Source organism: Cygnus atratus, chromosome 6 (assembly GCF_013377495.2).
Source record: "Cygnus atratus isolate AKBS03 ecotype Queensland, Australia chromosome 6, CAtr_DNAZoo_HiC_assembly, whole genome shotgun sequence".
Taxonomy (NCBI): Eukaryota; Metazoa; Chordata; class Aves; order Anseriformes; family Anatidae; genus Cygnus; species Cygnus atratus.
This window is the reverse complement of record NC_066367.1, coordinates 9,711,101-9,729,992: the sequence shown is the minus strand read 5'-3', so window position 1 is coordinate 9,729,992 and position 18,892 is coordinate 9,711,101. Positions and strand designations below refer to the sequence as shown.

The window sequence follows — 18,892 nt, the reverse complement described above, 5'->3', positions numbered from 1 at the left end:
ATATTGTGTGTATATATCTCTTATGTATGTTCCAGCTAGCGTATATTATGTATAGATGTATATAAAAAAAAAAACCACCTTAATATCTTCAGCTGGAACCTCTTAGGAGTGAAAATGACTGCCCTCCTTTCTCCTGTGTTTAAGTGCCTTGTGCTCCAGCAGGGGCTCGATGATGGAAAGGATGGTGTGTGTGCTGTGCCTGCAGCCAGACATGTGCTTTGCTGTTGATGAAGGCACATAAACTGAGCAGAGAAGGGTGAAATGTGCAGAATGGAGGGAGGGGAGGGAGTATTAGTTTAGTCTGATGGCACTAGCTTGTGACAGGGAGTGCTAGATCCAGTGTTATCAAAGGGCCATGATCACAGCATCACAGCTTTTCCTTAGGCACTACTCTGACCAGGAAGAAATTGGGGTCCTTGGGGATTGCTTTACTTTTAACTGAGAAACCTGTCTTTTCTGAAGATGGAGACACCTGTCAGAGAACCTGCTATAATACTCGACTTAATAAAATACAGCTGATAAATCCCAGGGAAAGCCAATTTGAATATAGTCTTTTAGTAGGCCTCTGGCACTGGAAAAATATTGCATTTGGCTTTTTCTAGTGTATGTGCTGTGTTTTTTCTTTTTAAGAGCATTTCTTCTGGAAATGTTTACCAGCTTCCTTCCTTAGCAGAAATGCTGAGGACTTAGAATGTGGAAGAAATCCTGCCAGGATAGTGTCTCCCTTTCTGATGAGGATTTGGGATATGTTTTTCACAGCTCATATGCCTTCTTTCATTTCCAGACTTCTCATACATTTCTGCTAATGTAATCCTGAACTAAGATTCCCTCTTCTGAGAAGCTTGCTGATAGGTAAACAGAGCAGTACAGTACAGGGGAGAGCTGTTTTGCAGCGATAGTCCCAGAGGAAACTTTTGACCACCCCTAGTCTAGTATTTGATTAAATGCTGCATGGCAAACATTCCTGACCGATGTGCATATAAACAGAGAACAGAATTTTCTTTATCTATGATGCTTTTCATATTTGAGGCAACACACAGCTTGCATAAATGTTAATGTGAAAAATATGACTACTATAAGCAATTTCTCAAGGGGCATTACATCCTCTACAGTGGCACACATACTGGCTGTCAGCGAGTGGTTTTGAAGACTTGAAAACAAGAAGGCAATTTAAAATTTGGGTTGGCACCCCTTTGGATCCTATGTGAGTGGTGTACCTGCTGAAACCAGAGCTCAGTATGAAGGAACTACCATACAATTTCCTATTTGTACTATAAAAGAAGTGATGAACTGAAACAACTTTGCAGGAAAGTACACAAAATGGTACCTTGAGAACCATGTGAAGCATCATTTGCAGGCCATTCTTGCCTGGATATTTCCCAGCAATGTTGGAAGCAGATAAATTGAAGAGGTTGGCTCCTGTTTCTGTGCAGATGGCATCGACCAGCATTTTCTTTCCAACACCAGCGGGTCCAGCCAGTAATAAGGCTTTCACCAAAGGAGCCTTCTCATGAACTGTTTGGGAACCTGTAAAAAGTCATATGGCACTATTATTGCTTTCATTTAAGTCTGCCATAAAGGTAATGGAATGATTCTACTTTTCTGTTCACAGTAAATATTTTATAATGCGAATTCATTGTTTCATTAATGTAGCACAAGTGCTCTGGTGTTAACTTGTGTATAACTAGAGCTGTGGCCCCTTCAGCTAACATCCCTGTTTGCAGCAAAACCCAGCCATCCTTACTTGTACCTTTGGATAGGCAAATGTTAGCTCTAAATCTACATGGGTTAAAAGAACACTACTTCGCTGGCAGATTTCTGAGATAAGAGCACTGAAATGACACTGTATGCGGATGTGTACAGACAAGCCTGGTGCTCTGCACAGGGTCACTTGCTTTCAGTTACACCGCAGTTGTTACCTAACTCCATCAGCTGTCAGACAGACATATAATTAGATATACCTGTGGCTTTACGTTTGGCATTTGTTGTCAGAGCAAGTCTTCACTTTCTGCAATTGGCCTTGGGCGTAGATTCCTGCTGCACATAGGACTAGCAGAATTCCTTCCTGCTGTCTGAAACGACACTTTCCAGCTCCCCCAGTTTTAGAGAAAACAAACTAATGGGACTATCTGTTACAGCTGTGTTTGTCAGTGATTTTGAAACCAGATGTTACCATGTATTTTACTTTCTCTCCTCTGCCTTCTGTCTGCGCCTCCATTTTTGGACAATTTTTCCTCTTAAATGTTGTTACTGTTCAGTGAGTACTGAAGACTGACCATTTGTCACTTAGGCTAGCTCTACTTCAAAATCCTTCACTGCTGATATCCTTTCTAAGCACTGCTGCTGTGTGGTGTCAGCTCATCTGCAGAGGAGCAAATGCTATTCCCCAGCTGGAGTATGGCAGCTGCACGTGGCAGAGCAGGTAAAACATATCTGCTGGGAGAAAGAGGATCTTTTTCTGTTCCCTTAATTTTATTTGGGTGAGCAAATGCCAGGACTGCTCTGCCGGCAATGAGTGCTCAGGATTTTGAAATCTGTTTCAATAGCTGCTCCAGGTAAATTCATTCTGGGTTGTAAGAAATCTGCTCCATCACCTGGGAAAGCTTAGTGGAAATGCCTGTGTTGTGAAAACAGCCATAGAGAGGGATTTAGGTGGTTGATGGTGATACCTTGTCTTCCCTGCAGCTGTCATTGCATCATTTAGGTACTTTACAGCAATGTTATAGTAAAGCCCTGATGAAACTCCAGAGGTGGAAGCAAGCAGGAAATATGAAATGCTTCATCCATACCCACACCACAGCAAAATTGCTGTCTTGATGTTAAAAAAAAAAAAAAAATACTGTTGGTAGTGGTGATTGTTATAAAGTCAGTTTTGAAATGGTGTGTGTGCATCCACTTCTGAAGGCTTCTGATGTCTCCCAAAGTATGGGATTAGTGGGGGAAACCAGCTCCAAAGGTGTTGGTGTGCTTCTGAAGGAGATTAGCCTGGAAAAGTCCCCCACGTATGTGAAGGTAAGGAGGAACTCTCAACTTTAAGAACTTTAAAATTAAAGAAGGGGATGGGAATAAGGGGGCAGCTAGGTAAGAGCAGTGTTTAACAATAAATCCAATTAGGCTGCATATCTGTGTCCTAATGGTTTAATGTTCCAAATAAATGGCAATGAACTGAGAGTTGAGATGAATGCCATTATTTCAGCACTGTGCAGGATGTAGTGAAGTTGTCAGCCACCCAGCGTTTATTAATATTTGGTTTTGTACCAATCTATGATTATTATACATAGATTTATTATGAGGGGTGCAGCAGACTCCTCTGTGGTTAAAGATGAAGTATCTTATCATAGAATCATAGAATATCCCGAGTTGGAAGGGACCCATAAGGATCATCAAGTCCAACTCCTGGCACCACACAGGTCTGCCCAAAAGTTTAGACCATGTGACTAAGTGCACAGTCCAAGCGCTTCTTAAGCTCTAACAGGCTTGGTGCAGTGACTACTTCCCTGGGGAGCCTATTCCAGTGTGTGACAACTGTCTTCTACAATTATTTCTACTTTCAGCTGCTCATAACTTTCTCAGTGCAATTAAAGCTGTGACTTTCCTTACCATCAGATGAAAATTGAGGAAACTTTTACTTCTACACATATACAATCATATAATTAACTAGTTTTGAGACTAAGTAAAATGTCACCGTAATATATCGCACTAAAGGTGAAACCACTCCTGTGACTTTTTTTGACTCAGGCACTATTTTTTTTTTTCTCAAGGCATTTTTCAAATTGCTATTGCAAATATGCTCCAACTAGTCTGGGGTTTCTTCTCTTTAGATTTTTTTGACAATTTAATAAATAGTGGAACACTTAAAGACTCTTTCCTCCTGCCTTGGGAGTGTCTTAGGGCTTGATTTCACTAGATTAGATGGTGTTAAACATAACCTTGGAGTTATCTGATAGGCGAAGTACTACACTGAATCAGTGCAGAATGGGATAGCTGCTGACTCTTGCAGCTGACTGTGGTCAAGCTTATGGCCAACCCCTGAGGGCTTACCCAAAACCAAAAGAAAATTTGGGATGGGAAGAATCTCACTGATGTTGATAGCAGGGTGCTGCTAGCATCACGTTTGTTAACCTGGCTCTTCAGGTGGGAATACCTGAGGAGAGCCCCAGAGTCTGTCCTGAACAGCCTGAGCACTTCTTTTTGGAAAGTGTGTGTCAGGAGGAGAAGGCTCTGTCACTTGATGCATTCCCCAGAAGGGGAGGCAAGGAATGTTAGCTGTTTTGCCCTGTAGAGGGGATGAGCAGAAAGTGACACAGCCTGGGGGACAATATGCCTAGTTAAAATCTCCCTCAAAATCAAATCACAAATGGAAAATGATGCAAGTGAAGTATGAGTAGAGGCCCTTGAGACAGGCACTTCTTGCAATCAGTAGAGCTTGGCTTAATGCCATTCCCAAGTAAAATATGGGGTAGGTTTTACATTAAAAGCAAACAACCCAGCACAGCTTTGTTAGATATTGCTTAAGTCTGGCATTAAAACTGCAAGGGCATTTAAGTGTTCTTTCTGATGTCCAAAATGTATTCAGACTAATTCCTTAAGTGATTGCATTGTTTAGTGCTGAGTAACATTAGCCAGCTTGTAAAAGGTAAATTGCAACCTTAGCCCTTCCCTTAACTTGATTAATTTTGATCACTGGAGCTTGTTTTAGCTATTATCTTTCCCAAGTGATTTCCTTTTATGTGCTGCCATTCACAAACTGTTAACATGCGAGCAGAGATGGTATGGAAATGCAATACCTGACAATAGCATGTGCAAGCTCCTTTATGCACTATTAAAATGATACGGTCTTCACTTGGAACGCTTAATTGAAAAACAATTATACTGCAAAATGCTTTAGATTACGATTAATCAAGCCCTGTCAAAGCCAGTAAAAATGCATGTTAGTGACAGGAAGCAAAACCACTGTATTCTGCCCTCCAATAATTTTTGCTGTGCTCTTACCTAATGGCAATATCCCATACAGCGCTATTAGCTGCCTGACATCTGCAAGAGAGGGCACCGGCTCTGCATCTACCTGACGAAGTGTAGTCCCCAGATAGCTGTACTCGCCTGTAGGGAGGAAGCATGGGCTTAATAAATGTGACACTGCATTGTTATAAAATGCATAACTCAAGTAATGAAAAACTACTACGGAATACCAATACAGCATGCTCTCAGCAAATCCTGCCCTGTCAAGGGACAGGGACTTGAACAGGGCAATATCGTTGTGGAATGTGGCCCCAAGAAATCTGAAAGGTGAACTGAAAAAAGGAAAATGACATTAAACACGCTTGACTTTCCCTGCTAACCAGATTGTGGAAGGCATTCAGTCAGTCTCAAATAACCTTTTAAAGAAACTTTGTGGAAAAGAATCATTAGTAGCACCATAAATCACACTGCTGGCAAAGGATTTCTAGATTTGGGATTTTGCAGGGCTGGAATCCCAGTGAACCACACTCTATCAAAAGGATTTCAAAAAGGGGGAAAAGATATTTTAACAAGCTTTTCCCCGGGCTGCGTCACATCTCAGCTTCTCACTATGTGAGACATTTAAGTGCTTCACCTAATTTGGTGGGGATCTCACTTTGCTATTCACCTTTTTTGTTCAAAAAACAACAACAAAAAAACAAACAAACAAAAAACCCCCAAGGAAATGGAAAATCACTAATATGAACTCAAGTGATCTAATCTTGCCTCAGCTCTTGTTACAGAGCCATAATCACATTGCTGGACCTGTCAAAATCCATACAGAAGATGTTAGAAACCAAAGAGCCAAAAGGACAGGCCTCAAGCAACAAAACTTGTTGTGACAACATGGTGGTTACTTTTAGCATAGATTACACGTCATTATGGTGAATATTGGTGAAAAATAATAGTATACTGCCTTTTATAGGAGACAAAAAGGGAAAGCACTAGAGGTAAATCAGCAGTGGCAAGTGCAAAAGTGGAGCTGTGATTTGGGGCAAAAGGCAGAGGCGCCTTGGTGCAACTGCACCCTCCCCTTTGAAGAATAAAATTCATTTCAGGTTTTATCCTTTATTTAAGGAGAAATCAAAAGAACTGGATAGGAATTAATCTTCACAGATTTAATTAGAAGGCATCAAAGGGTTTAATTGCAACTGAACATAAATCACAGTGGATATTCTCTGACTAATTTAGATAAGGTCACCAAGAAAATTAGTTCAGTGATGTCAGTTTGTCATAGAGAGGGACATTTTGGTGCTTTTTACTTGCTGTGTAGCACAATTCCACTCTTTGTCCTTTTCTCAGGAACTGGGAGGGAGTGACCTTCCTTATGCTTCAGTCCTGTAAGAGCAGAACAGTTGAGGACCTATTTATCTAGAGGCTTTGACTGTCCCTTTGTAATTTTAAAGGGAGGCTTTTGATATTTAAAAATGCTAGCTCCAAAACCCAGGCCAGCTTTAAATACCTTCTGTATCTTCTGGCAGCTTAAGCATGCCTGATTTTGGTGTGGGGAGCAGCTAGGTTGGCAGCCTGTGCTGCTTCTTGCTGCCTGGTGTGCTAATGCCTGTGCTGTGACATGCAGGGGACCTGTCCTGGGGGTAGGCAGCGATGTGGACATCACTTTTATGCCCAAGATCATCTGCTGCTGGGAGGTGAGTGTTGCCAATGAAACTTGGAGCAGCCCTTGTGTTGCTCTATGTGTTGCTGCAGAGGAGCTAAGGCTTCAAACCTCAGGGTCAAGGGAAGATGGCCCAAGGACATCAAACCTGCTTCCAGGTTTGATGTTACCAGCTGTAAATCATTATCCACTGGCTAGGACGTGCTTTCAAAACATCTGCAGCAGGGAATGTCTGGCCAGAAGTGACCTTGAGAAGGACGGATAGTACTGGTTGGGTGAATGAAGGAATAATGAAAAGCTTCCATTACTGTGCTTCATGCTTTTTAATGAGCATAAAATAGAATACCTATTAATTCAGCCATCAACAGAATGGGCAAAGACCCTAAAGGCAGCAATTGTTGCTTCTAAGAGTTTATATAAATATGGAACTTAGAAGTGATATGCGAGAATGCAGCTTTTCTGGCTCACATACATGCTGTACTAACAGCCAGTGGCTTTGTAGCTTCTGGATGTCTGCAAATTCAAATAATAATGATCTTTGACACAACTGAGGTTGCTGTGATCTTACTACATACCACCAAATGCTTTTGGAGATTGTGGCAGACTCCCTGTGAAGCCTGAAAGTGGGTTTTATAGCTCTGTGGAGAACATGGGCTGATGTTACCTGCAGCTGCAGGCAGACACAAGTGGGGCAAGAGGGTTTTGAAATGCAGAATGAGGCAGAGATGCATTTCATTCAAATCAAGGCCCAGACATGTCTCAAAGCACTGCTCAAGGTTGAGGGGTGTTCAGGGAGGTCAAGGTAAGGGGTGAATTTTCTCTGCTGATTGAGCAGATAGTAAGGACATGATTTTTGCTGCTCTCTGGGAAATACTCACGATGAATTATGACCCCCAGCCTATTATACTTGTGGTGTCTTGGTGCCTGACCAGTGCTCCTTAAAGGATGTCCTATTACACTGCCGAGTTGCTTGTGACATCCAGAAACATTCAAGGCCTCCAGGTGCTAGTGTTTGGGGCCAAGTACCAGCTCTGCAAACAGGCCCTGGCTTCAGAAGCAGAAGTGAAAGGTACAAAGCACCCCTAAGAAACAGACTTGATTTGCATACGTGCCTTTAGATATTCATGTTGGAAAGTCCTGAAAGTGTAATTACTCTTGAACTCATTCTTGAATGGAAATAGGGGTTAGCGAACCTTGAAAGGCTTGAGATTTGGTTAGGTTAAACACCATGTTAGCTGTAAAAGGTGTACTTTACCTACGTAATCGGAGAGATACACTGTCTTGGGTTTTATTAGTACTCCTTCTTCCACTAGTTCCCTGTACAGAGAATTGATGGTCCTATGGACAAGAAACATCACTCAGAAATCCCAGGGAATTGTAAATGAAAGCTCAGTCCTTCAGTAAGTGAGCTAGCCTCAGAGTTATTTATGCTTCTGCAGCTTTATAAATGAATTTCGTAGCTCAGAGGTTGAGGTGATTAGCTTCATTAATATGAAATCAATAAGTACAGTTTCCTGTGTTATGGCAAGGATTCTTTTACTACCTCACGCACTGCATGGCTCTGTCTCACACCAATTCCGTTACCCATTTCCAGGTGATGCAAGATCAGTTATGACTTGTGTAATAGACTCATTCATTAATATCAATTACTGAGAAATTATTTTTAAATTATACAATAATAGCAATCCTAACACTACTATACCTATTCACTTAGTTCTCCAATTAGTAGTAATTCATTAATTCTTCTGGGAATTTATTCTGTTTGCAGTAGCCTCGCTTCATCAAGAACATATTGTGAATGATTTGGCTGGAGCAACCAGTGGTCCATCAGCTGCTGTGGTTGTGTGATGGCCAGAGGAAGACTGGGAGAAAAACATAGTGGAAACCGTGGCATAGCTTGTTCAGGGGAAAGGTTTTTTCCTGTTTCTATTAGTGGTTGGCAATAGCTCCTCAGTTACTGAGGATTACACTTACATTTGTATCTGTTTTTCTATTGGTGTGGATGTTCTCCTCAGTCTCTTTTGGAGATCCAAATATTAATTTCAGTGACATTCTTTGGCACTAGGTTACACAGACTGATACTGTTTCAAGGATGCCACAAAATGAATAAGCTTGTGTGTAGTTCTTGTTATAATGTTAGTGTAAACAGCACTGGTCTGAGCCTTTCTAGATGTTTTACCATTTGTGCACTTTTCACATCTTCTCCCTTCAATATCTGAGCATTTTTTTCTGCCACCTACCTTAATTGGGACACTTTGGTATCGCTACAATAAAAATATTTAACAGAAGCTCTCAGCTGGCTAATAAAACCATATATATAGTCTGAGGTCTGCAATCTTTTTCCACTCGAGCTGGGAAGTTTTGTGTTTATGCAGTGTTAGTGGTACAATTAATACAGGAATAGTAATAAGCAAATATGAAACTTAACATACCTTCAACATTGACTTTGCCACTCTGACTCTTTCTCTCATTCTGAGATTTTTATGTTGTGTGCATCATAAAAACAAGCAGAAGGTAGAATGGGACTAACCTGGCAGTTCTGTTGGGAGCATGACTACTTTTCCTGTCATTGTTTTTACTGTGTAAGCTTAATGATGCGTGCCCTGAGTCTCCTCCAAGTATGTGTGATGCGATCAGTCTCTGACTAAAGCCCCTGCGCCTATCCACTGTGCCAAAACTGAGATGAACCTGAACTTCTCTTGGCTATTTCTGGAATACTTCCTCCTTTCCTGCTCAGCAGGGGAGAGCAGAATATGGACCCCAAATGCCACAGAAACTGATTAAAAGCCAACGACTAAAGAGCATGCATTCTTAAATGGCTGTATGTTGTGTTAAGCTGACACACAAGAAGCAGGTATGTGCAAGAGTAGTTTTAAAAACACAGACTATACACATACTTGTTAGGCTTTGGCACTGTTCTTGTATGATAGGTCATGCTCTGTTACAATCCATGACACGTTTATTTTAAATATTTGCTTGCAGAGATTTTTCATTGTAAAGCAGGTAAAGAGATTATTGATTGTGTAGTGCTAGCACCCAAATGATCTAGTCCAGGTCTTGCTGTGCATTGTACAAATGGATTTAGGGGTGAATCCCATCTGCTGCTTCCTGCAGTGGCTGTTTGTCTTCATTCTGTTCTCCAGCCCTGCTCCCTTGGGAGCTCAGGATGCTCCTGGCCTGCACTGCTACAGAGTCAGCAGGTCCCAGCAAATGGTATCTCTGTAGGTGTATTATGTGCACAGGTGAAAAATGGCTGGGTTATCAATGAATGCATCACAAGATCACTGAAAATGTACTGTCAAAAGAACAAAGCCTCCCAAATCCTCCAAGTAAAATAAGGTTGTTTAAACGAGTAAGGGTATGTAAGAGGTTGTCAGGTCTGCCAGAACTTATTGGTAAGTAACTGATTTATATGATACGCGCTTTACCTCAGATGTGATGGGTGATTTATAGAGTACAGGGGCCTGTCTGCAGCCTCCCTTACCAGTTTTCAGCTGAGATGGAAAAATCTGCTGGTAAACAAAACTGTCAGGTGCCTCTGTACCTGCCACCACTGGGATCAAAAAGAGGCAAATAGGGCCCATATTTTGCCTGAATGTTACATATGCTTAGCTTTAAAAACTGGAATTAACCTCACTGAAGTTAATGGAGACCGGCTCTAGTGGTGTACTTTTGCAGAACAGGGTCTGTGCTGTGCACCATTAAAGCAGTGTTTTGTCACCCTGTTATTTGTGACCCTATGTGGTGGTGTTCCTAGGGAATGCAAAAGTTTAATGTCTGTACTTCAGGGTTGTGATAGATATTTATCATCTAGGCTTCTCCATGGAAGTTTATAGATGTTATTAAACAGATTTTATTTATTGTGGGGCTCCTGATGCTGGTTATTGCAGGAGGACCATCTCAGCATTGCTGCAGCTAAAATCTGAAGGGGTAGGCAGTGCAAAGAAGATACAATCTATCATTGAATCTCAGGTAAAGAGGTCTTATCTTTACCTGTCAGGAGTCAGATCTTCTTCCAGCTCAGATATTTTCTTCCCTGCTGTCTTTTTTTTCTGAAGACCACAAAAACAGGCAGGAGTTAGTGGCCTTAGTACAGTTATATATCTGAACCTACTGAAGCAACATGAGAACCAGAACAACATTTGGTGTTGGAATGTGGCCCTCATCACTGAGGAACTCAAAGGAAAAATCATATCCTTGAATGCCTTTAGTTGAGGAAGTCATGCCCCTATTTATAAAAGCACAGGAGATGTTCTAATTTGTAAGCCTGTCACCAAGGCATGGGAGAGGTGAAGCAACTCTGGCTTTGACAGGGCTGAGGATCTGTGTCCAACCTGTGAACCCCATATAGACCCTGCAGCAGGTGCTGTTGAACCGGATTCTGCACACTCACCCCAAGAGAACTCCTCTCTTGCTTTTTCTGGAGCGCAACTTTGTAGCTGAGCAAGTATAGCCCTTACCTGAGAGGTATGGGGTAAGGGATGTGGGGTCCCAATTGCTGCTCCAGAGTCTGTTCAAGCTTTGTTGCGTTTAAATATGTATGCAGAAGCCTTACTTAGGTCATGCAGGCTGCTTACAGCTGGACCCAGACCTGAAATCAACTCTCCTGACTCTCCAGTTAGCTTCCTAGCCATTAGATATTCTGTCTTCACTTTCTTAATGCCTTGGGGAAGGAGCTTGAAAAGGCCAGAAAAACATGACCTGCTCTTCTCTTGATACTTTCACCATACTTCTACTATGGGGAGATTTTGTCTCGGGTTTCCTTATATGTTGGGGAAAAACAAAACCACCACGGAAAACAAAGTTAAGATGTGAATCAGTCACATCAGGCCCCTCAATTAATTACAGCTAACAGGACATAACTATGGTTAGGGATAATTAGCAGAGGAGAAAGCATCATTAATCCATGCACCATATGTTAGTGCCCAACACCGGTGTCCACACTTCAGTTCTGCAAAGCACTTTGGTATGACTTCAGGAGAACTCCTTACACAGTAATACTTCGGCACTATGGGACTTCTTCAATGGCTTAAATTTAGGCATGTGCTTAAATGCTTAGTTGATCAAGACAGCTTATTCTTTCCAAAAGTTTATGTTCAACTTTCCTGGGAATAGTCATTTCTTTTCTTTCTTAATGAATACTTCTGGAGAGCTCTAGAGGCTACTCTGTAGAAAGAACACTTCTAGCCACTCATACGAAAAATGCCGTTTTTTCCTAGAATAGGTCAGCAACATTAAAAAATGTACCACTTATAAATTTTCAAGGACAGTTGCAGACTAAATAACCTATGGTTCAATCACCTGTAACTATCGACAATGCAGTAAAGATAATCTAGATGAAAATGCAAACTAAATGCAGAGCTATATGGATAAGCTAACTGGGGAAAAAACATATTTTAAAGTTTTGGATTAGAATAATGCAAACAACTCCATTTCTGCAGAATGACACCTTGGGTTTCTTTACGTAAATAATCTTGGTAGCAAATATTCCTCAAAATGTGCAAATGTTTTCTTCTAAAGAAAAATATGAAGAACAAAACATATACCATGCTGTTTTAACAACTGAGGAAATGTTGAGGCTGTCAGTGGTTTATCTGCAGTGTTCCTCCAGCTTTGTCTCTTTAACCTTTCTTCCAACAAGACAGGAATTGTATATCATAGGGTCTGACTGGGAAGAAAAGCTAATTTCTACCTATGTAAAGACACTAAGCATATGCTGAATTTATTGGCCAACTGGTATTGTCCTCAAGGCAGCTTTACCAATAAAGTAACTCAAGCAAAATAAAAATGTACTATGCAGGGGAAAAATGTGTTTTCCTAATTACATCAGCATTTACAGGAAATTTGGCAAACACTGAGATGCGATAAGGGGAAATATTAATTGTAGACAATGGCTTTCCTCCAAAATGTCTTACTGGGAACTGCTTTTATTTGGAAAATGATAATGTTTAATGAATGTGAACATGCACATCGTTTATAATGGAAATCTCCTTGTTTCCATCTCTGAGATGTCAGTCTAATTCCTGGTTAGCCATCCATTTACAGTTATTTTCTGCTTTGATACATCACTGTGTAGTGAACTGCATTAGTTATTAGTTGGAAGCTGACAGAAGACTGTCTTCTGTGCTCAGTGTAGTATCTTGTCTTACTGGGTGGGCTCATCAAAATGTCTTGAGTAGCTCAGAGGTTGCTATGTGAAAACACGTGAGGAAAAACAATGAAAAGAAAATACTCCCTTCATTTAAGGGAAGTGAGTGTCCAAGTCTACCAAGTGTTTGAGTGTCTTCCTTGGATCACATGTGATGCTTGGAGGGTAGGTTGAGCAAATGCAGCCATACTGGGAGAAGCAGGAGGCAAAGATGTTGTTTCCTCAGAGCTGGTGGTGGGAAGTGTTCATCCCACATCCACGCTGCACTGTGTGAGCATCTGCTCTTGGTTAAGTCTTTTCTTGCCATGCCAAGGCTATTGATATTTGAGCAGCTCCTGGTACTTGTACTGAAAAGTCCTTAGACCAAGACGTTCCCATTCACTGTCAGGACCTGGCTAAAAGATGGCTCTGGCTTGTGATCCCTGTTGGATTTAACCACAATATCCACAGAGGTTGCAGCCCCCACAGCTACCTGAGGGCTCTGGTTGTTATTCTCTTTCTCACTAGAGAAAATCCAACGGGGTCATGAACCACTGTCTGCAAAACCAGCCTTTCTTCAACTCTGACCCAGCCTGCGTTCTGGCCTTATTCACTGTGGCTTTGCTCTTATCAAGTCTTTAGATGAGTGTTAAAACTCCTTCCATATGTGTTGCTGTAGTTCATCTCTTCTGGGTTGCTTTGCTTATGCCTGGCTGCATCAAAAATGGATATCCAAATCTGGGTGGAGATGCTAGCAATGCCTGTTTCAGCAACTTACTTAGGTTCCCATGTCCCACTCTTTGTCCAGAGTTCTGGCCATGCTTTTAGTGTATGTGTGGGTGTATTTACTCACAATGGGTTGCTTTACCTACAGTTGGATCAGAGGCAAATCTTTAGAGGACCAGAGCAGGAAAAGTAACACAATAGGCTAGATAAAAAGCATTCTGATAAGCACTCAATGTAATTTCCAGGTCAGAAACTGCAGAAAGCTGATCTGTAATTTCCTATATTGGGTGCAAAGCCAATGTAAAGACACCAGGTCTGCAATGGTATATTTGGCCACAGGTTATCAGGAGAAATGCTTTCAGCTGCTAAACCTTCTGGGTATTGTGGTTAGGTACATGGCATCCATCTATAGAATACACATTTGTAGAGCTGCTTGGTTGTGTTGAGTCACTCAAATCAGAAGCTTGGGCTGTCAGCAGAAAGGGGTGGACTGCAAAGAACAAGATTTCAACTAGAAAAGTTCATGCTGGTGCAAGAATGCCACCAACTTAAAAAAAACTCCATTGCTTCTGAAAATACTAGCCATGGTGCTTTCTAACACACTCCTCTAGGTTGGCTGGGGACTTAAGCCTTCCTAGATATCAGTGCCATGTTTCCTTTCAAATTTTTCCTCAACCTGCCTTTACACAGGTGCTTACAACCCCAGCCTGCTGATCCACAGTTTGGCAGACAAGCTGGCACTGTGTATCATGAAGAAAAAGGCAACTGGCAGCTGAGCTGAACCACTTTCCTTTGTTTCTGTTACATATTTATTCCCTCTCCTTTGATTGTCTTCAGATCAGGAGTCATCTGGAGAGCTTTCTACTCAGCCCCCAGCACAGAGTGTCTCTGGCTGAACGAGGAGGACACTTGTGCTCCTTACCCAATCAATACTGGACCATAATGACAATTAATAGCTGGCAGGGTGAGATGCTTCCAACATGGGTAGAGTCTGTACCTCAAATTATAGTGGTGTGGTTTGTTGCAGATCAGGTGCAATCTAATTAGTTCAGATATTTCCAGACCAGCCTAATGGTCTGGAGATCCATTCATAATGAGCAGAGCAATTTGCCTTTCCACCCAAGCTTATTCTTCCACAGAGGTTGGGGCTTTTTATCTTCAGGAGCAGTAAGAGTAACTCTTGACAGGGTTAAGTGTCCACTTTTAAGTGGTATTTGAAGGTTTGGGAGTCAGTGATAAAATTCAGCTAGGAAGTATAGTGCATAGAAATAAGGAGTGGCCTAGGGGTATGCCTGGAGCTGTTAAATTTTGTTTGTCTATGAGCTGAGCCATCTGAAATGCTGGCTGTGAGGGTGCAATTAGCTTCCTGATACTTTTCCTTTGGAGTCCAATTTCAAAATGCTCTTGTTGGATTTTCCCCAGAAAGGGACTTCCAAACAGGTCCTGAAGCTCAAATTCCTGTAAATCAGGCAGATTTTTTAATATGGACTTGACAGATTTTTTGAAGTTGTAAACTACTTATCCAAAGGTGCTTTTGAAAAGGAAGAGGACATCTGCCCTGGATGCTCCTGGGTAGTGACTGTTCCCTGACAACAAAAAAAACTAGTTCTACTCTTCGCAGGAAGACACCACAGTAGATGAAATCTCACTCCAGATGTGTCCATGGATATGATGAAGATCCAAAACCATTGTTATTTCACATTGTGTAGCTCAGAAGAAGGATGTATGGGACCCAGGATGTGGTAACGTAAGCCTTGGAAAAAAGGATTTTTGCTAAATAACAAGTTAATAAGCTTTTTCCATTTTTTCCCAGTTCATATTATCCTTGTTATTTAGGCCAGACTGCTGGTTTATGGACTGAGACATTTATGTAAATACTAATTAGAAAAAGCCTTTGCCAGTGCTGATTGGAATTTTCAAATAGTTCTGCACAGGGAAGACATTTTGAACTGGATACCTCCTTACATTCCCCACCCCTAAAATAGAACTGATATTTTTCAGAGAAAACCTTTTGGGAACTGGTTATTATTTAATTAGTACTACTTTTCCCTCTCCCTCTTTCTCTCAGGCCACTGGCACAACATGGGAAAACAACAGTTAAATAAACTCTCACCATCCAAAATTATTCCAACGCTATATTGAAGAAAAACTGACGTAAAGCTTTAAAATTGCAATGTGATGTTTTGAAGCAGAATTTCAACCAGTTGATCTGAAGTGGCCAAACGTGTCTACCCAGAACAACTTACAGAAGATTGTTGCAATACTTTGTCTGCATATCTTAAGCCTCACTATTTTTGAAACAGATTTAGAAATCCAATCAGTATCAGTTTTCAGAGTTGCTCCAGTCTTTCATTATTAAATTGCCCTTACGCCTTTGTCAGGTGAAAGAGCATTTTTAAAGATAATTTGAGTAGAAGTACTGCAAAATCAAATATTTGCACGCTAAAAGGATTATAGAAATAGAATACAACACAAGATTAGGGTTGGCTATTTGCCCTGAGCCTTTTAAGTGGAACTGCTGATTGAATCATAGGGTCTGTAAGCTTTGAGTTATTTTGTACTGACATGATCTATAGTTTAAATGCTTGGGTGAGGAATTCAGGGAACCGTGGGCTGTGGAATTTTGCATATGTTAATGCTGTGAAACTAGATGTGAACGTGACATGTGGGCAGCACATTAAAATAATGTATGTCTTTAACCTGTTTGATATGCTTAAATAAACTTGGCTTAATCACAAATTCCCAAACCCTTCAATAGTAAGTAGTAACATAATTAAGGTACACCTGGCTGGATATCATCTACATGTTATACATAAATGAAAGGTTTTACCAAGGCACTTAATTTTTTTGATGTACAGTTTCAAAACAAATCACCAAGTCCTCACTTAGAAGGAAACGAGCAGCTGGGAAACTTACTGGCACCCAGGTCCGTGCCCTCCTTGGAAGACTATCAATCTGAGCCAGTCACCTTAAGAAAGAGAGGGACTGCTGAAACATCCTTATTGTTTCTCTGGCCCCAAGGATTTCAAAAAGGTGTGTATCCTTGAAAGTCTGATCTATCTTGTAATGGTTTATCTTTGGAATAGTTCAGCTTGTCCTAAGCAATATTTATAAAGGTTAATCAATAATAGTTAAGAGACAAGGCCCTGAAACTGGGGTTTGCACTGAATACCACTGTATCTGTGTAGAGAATTGAGATTTACTCTGAATTTTCACAACTTGCTGCTCTTACCTTTTCACTTTTTCTTCCTTTTTTCTGCTTGCCACTCTTCTCTCCATCCACAGCCAGTTTGAGATTCTCTAGTTTCTGTTGCATCAATTCATCAACCTGTCCAGACATACAACGTTGAATCTTTAAGTCTTCTGTTTTGCCACCACACCACAGACAAATGCTTGTTCAGCCAAACAAGCATTAAAGCAGAGAACAGATAGTAGGGAGTCTGGAAGGAGGTAAGGTCTATGCCAGGGCCAGTTCTTACAGCTGTAGAGAAATATACACAGGCAATGCACGTTATTAGTGTCCTCTTACTATTGTAAGCTCACCTGCACTCTGATCTCTTCCTCCACTTCTTCCCGTTTCTCTTCTTTGATCAGCTCCAGGTCGTGATCCTGGAGGAAATCCCATCCCTCGTCTCTGTTCTGCCAAACGGCTGTTATCCAAAAGAAAGAAGAAAGGGGAAAAAAGTTATAGAAGCCATCGATTTCTCCAACTGCTTCTGGAGGCACAAAAAAAAAAAGCTAGTTGTAGGCTGCTTTTATTAAATTATTAGCTGTATGAAAGTAGCAAGCTCTAGGGACCCTTACCAAGTTCAGAGCCCTGTTGTGCTAGGATCTGCAAATCTTGAGGTTAACTTCTTTTTGCCTTGGGCTGTAAATTGGTATTGGATTTCAGGAGGATAATAATGGGATATTGAAGTTGTCATTTTCTGGTTGTAAAGCTGAATGCCTGGAGTGTTGCTCACCTTCAAGAGCAGGTAGTACAGTAGCAGCTTAACCATATCGTGTCTGATCTTAGCATCTCTTGTCTCTGCTTACCAACATCGTGTTTAAATCTTTACCATTAAAGAGTTGCAAAGACAGCTCCTGTCCTGAGGAGTATGCTTTCTACATATCTCTTGGCTGGCATAATGCAGGCTTGGAGATCAAAGTGAGGTGTAATCTAAAGCAGGAAGTTTTCCCTGTTCTTTCCTGGTCTGTTATCTAGTGCTCAGTGAAAGAGGACTTTCAGCTGCAGCAAGCATTTATAGTAATTCCCATGAAGCTGAAATATGGGCCAGGAGCACTGGAATAGGTATAAAAGCCTGCCCTGAGAACAACAGAAAGGGGAGTGAGAGGGGACAGCAAGTCTGACAGCAATAAACTGCATCCAACCCCTGAGTGGCATAGAGCCACAGTTCTAGGGAGTTTTAAGCTTGATGCACTAATTAAAGGGCAGCTGAAGTCCTTCTGCAAAAGAGATGAGACTCAACTGATGGAGCTCCTTTGTTTCTCAGTGCTGTGCAAGCCATATGTATTAAGGAGACCAAACTCAAGGAACCAAGCAAACTGATCAAAAAAATCCTATTTACAATAAAGTAGCTAATGATGCTGAGGTGCAGTTCTTTATTTTTGTTGATGCAACTGTCATTTGCTCTTTCTAAAGAACTAAATGATGTCTGGCAAGCTCTGTGCATATCTGAATCCTCTGCTATTAGCAGAAGGTACCTTTTTAATGGAAACGCCTCCCCTTTTTCTACATTTTTTGAGCTAATTTAAAGGAGGACAATTCATATCTTTAATTTCCTTGCATTTCAAGCTCTGACAGTATCTCTATAAATGACAGCTAATCTCCAGCAGCATGTGTTAATTCAATTTCCAGATGATTTACAATGACAACTCTCTACTTTAAGACAGGCTCGTTTATGAATCTGTTTTGCACAGGGAACTCTTTCCTGTACCTACTGCCATTTCTAAGGCACTATAAATTCAGAAATGTTTTCACAGTACCCATAGGAGATCATTCAGGTTTTAGTTCAGTTAATATATTATAAATAATATAATAATATAAAACTGTCTGCTATTTCCATCCTCTACGAATTTTCAGAGTCCAATTATGTGCAGAGTATTTGTGACTTTACACAAGGGGAATAGTTTTTGCAGGTGAGTAGTCTTAATTTCATAACAAAAAATGGTAGAGATGTAGAAGGACAGTGGATTTTGGGGAATGAAGAAAAACTCCAAGGTATAGACATTAATTTCTTTCAATTACTCATGGGTCATCAGATGGCATGACAGATGTCACATAATATTTCAAGAAAGAAAGCTGATTTGCCCTAGTTGCATGGTACCTCCTCCAGGGTTATCAGTTTGGAATTCCAGCCTTGGGGAAAGGGTGTATAACTCCTCTGTAATGTGAATTTTTAAACAGTTTCTTGACTGGGTCAACA

At 41.0% G+C, this 18,892-nt stretch overlaps 1 protein-coding gene across 1 annotated transcript in view; it reads right to left on the bottom strand.

The window, feature by feature from the left end:
* IQCA1 (IQ motif containing with AAA domain 1) overlaps positions 1-18,892 on the bottom strand; it is a 105,008-nt gene that overhangs the window by 18,138 nt on the left and 67,978 nt on the right. The window contains exons 10-15 of the mRNA XM_035566333.2: positions 17,010-17,116; positions 16,699-16,794; positions 10,607-10,665; positions 7,869-7,951; positions 4,993-5,100; positions 1,328-1,527 (exon numbers count right to left, since the gene is read on the bottom strand). Coding sequence (XP_035422226.1) covers positions 1,328-1,527; positions 4,993-5,100; positions 7,869-7,951; positions 10,607-10,665; positions 16,699-16,794; positions 17,010-17,116 — 653 coding nt within the window. The remainder of the gene's footprint in view (positions 1-1,327; positions 1,528-4,992; positions 5,101-7,868; positions 7,952-10,606; positions 10,666-16,698; positions 16,795-17,009; positions 17,117-18,892) is intronic.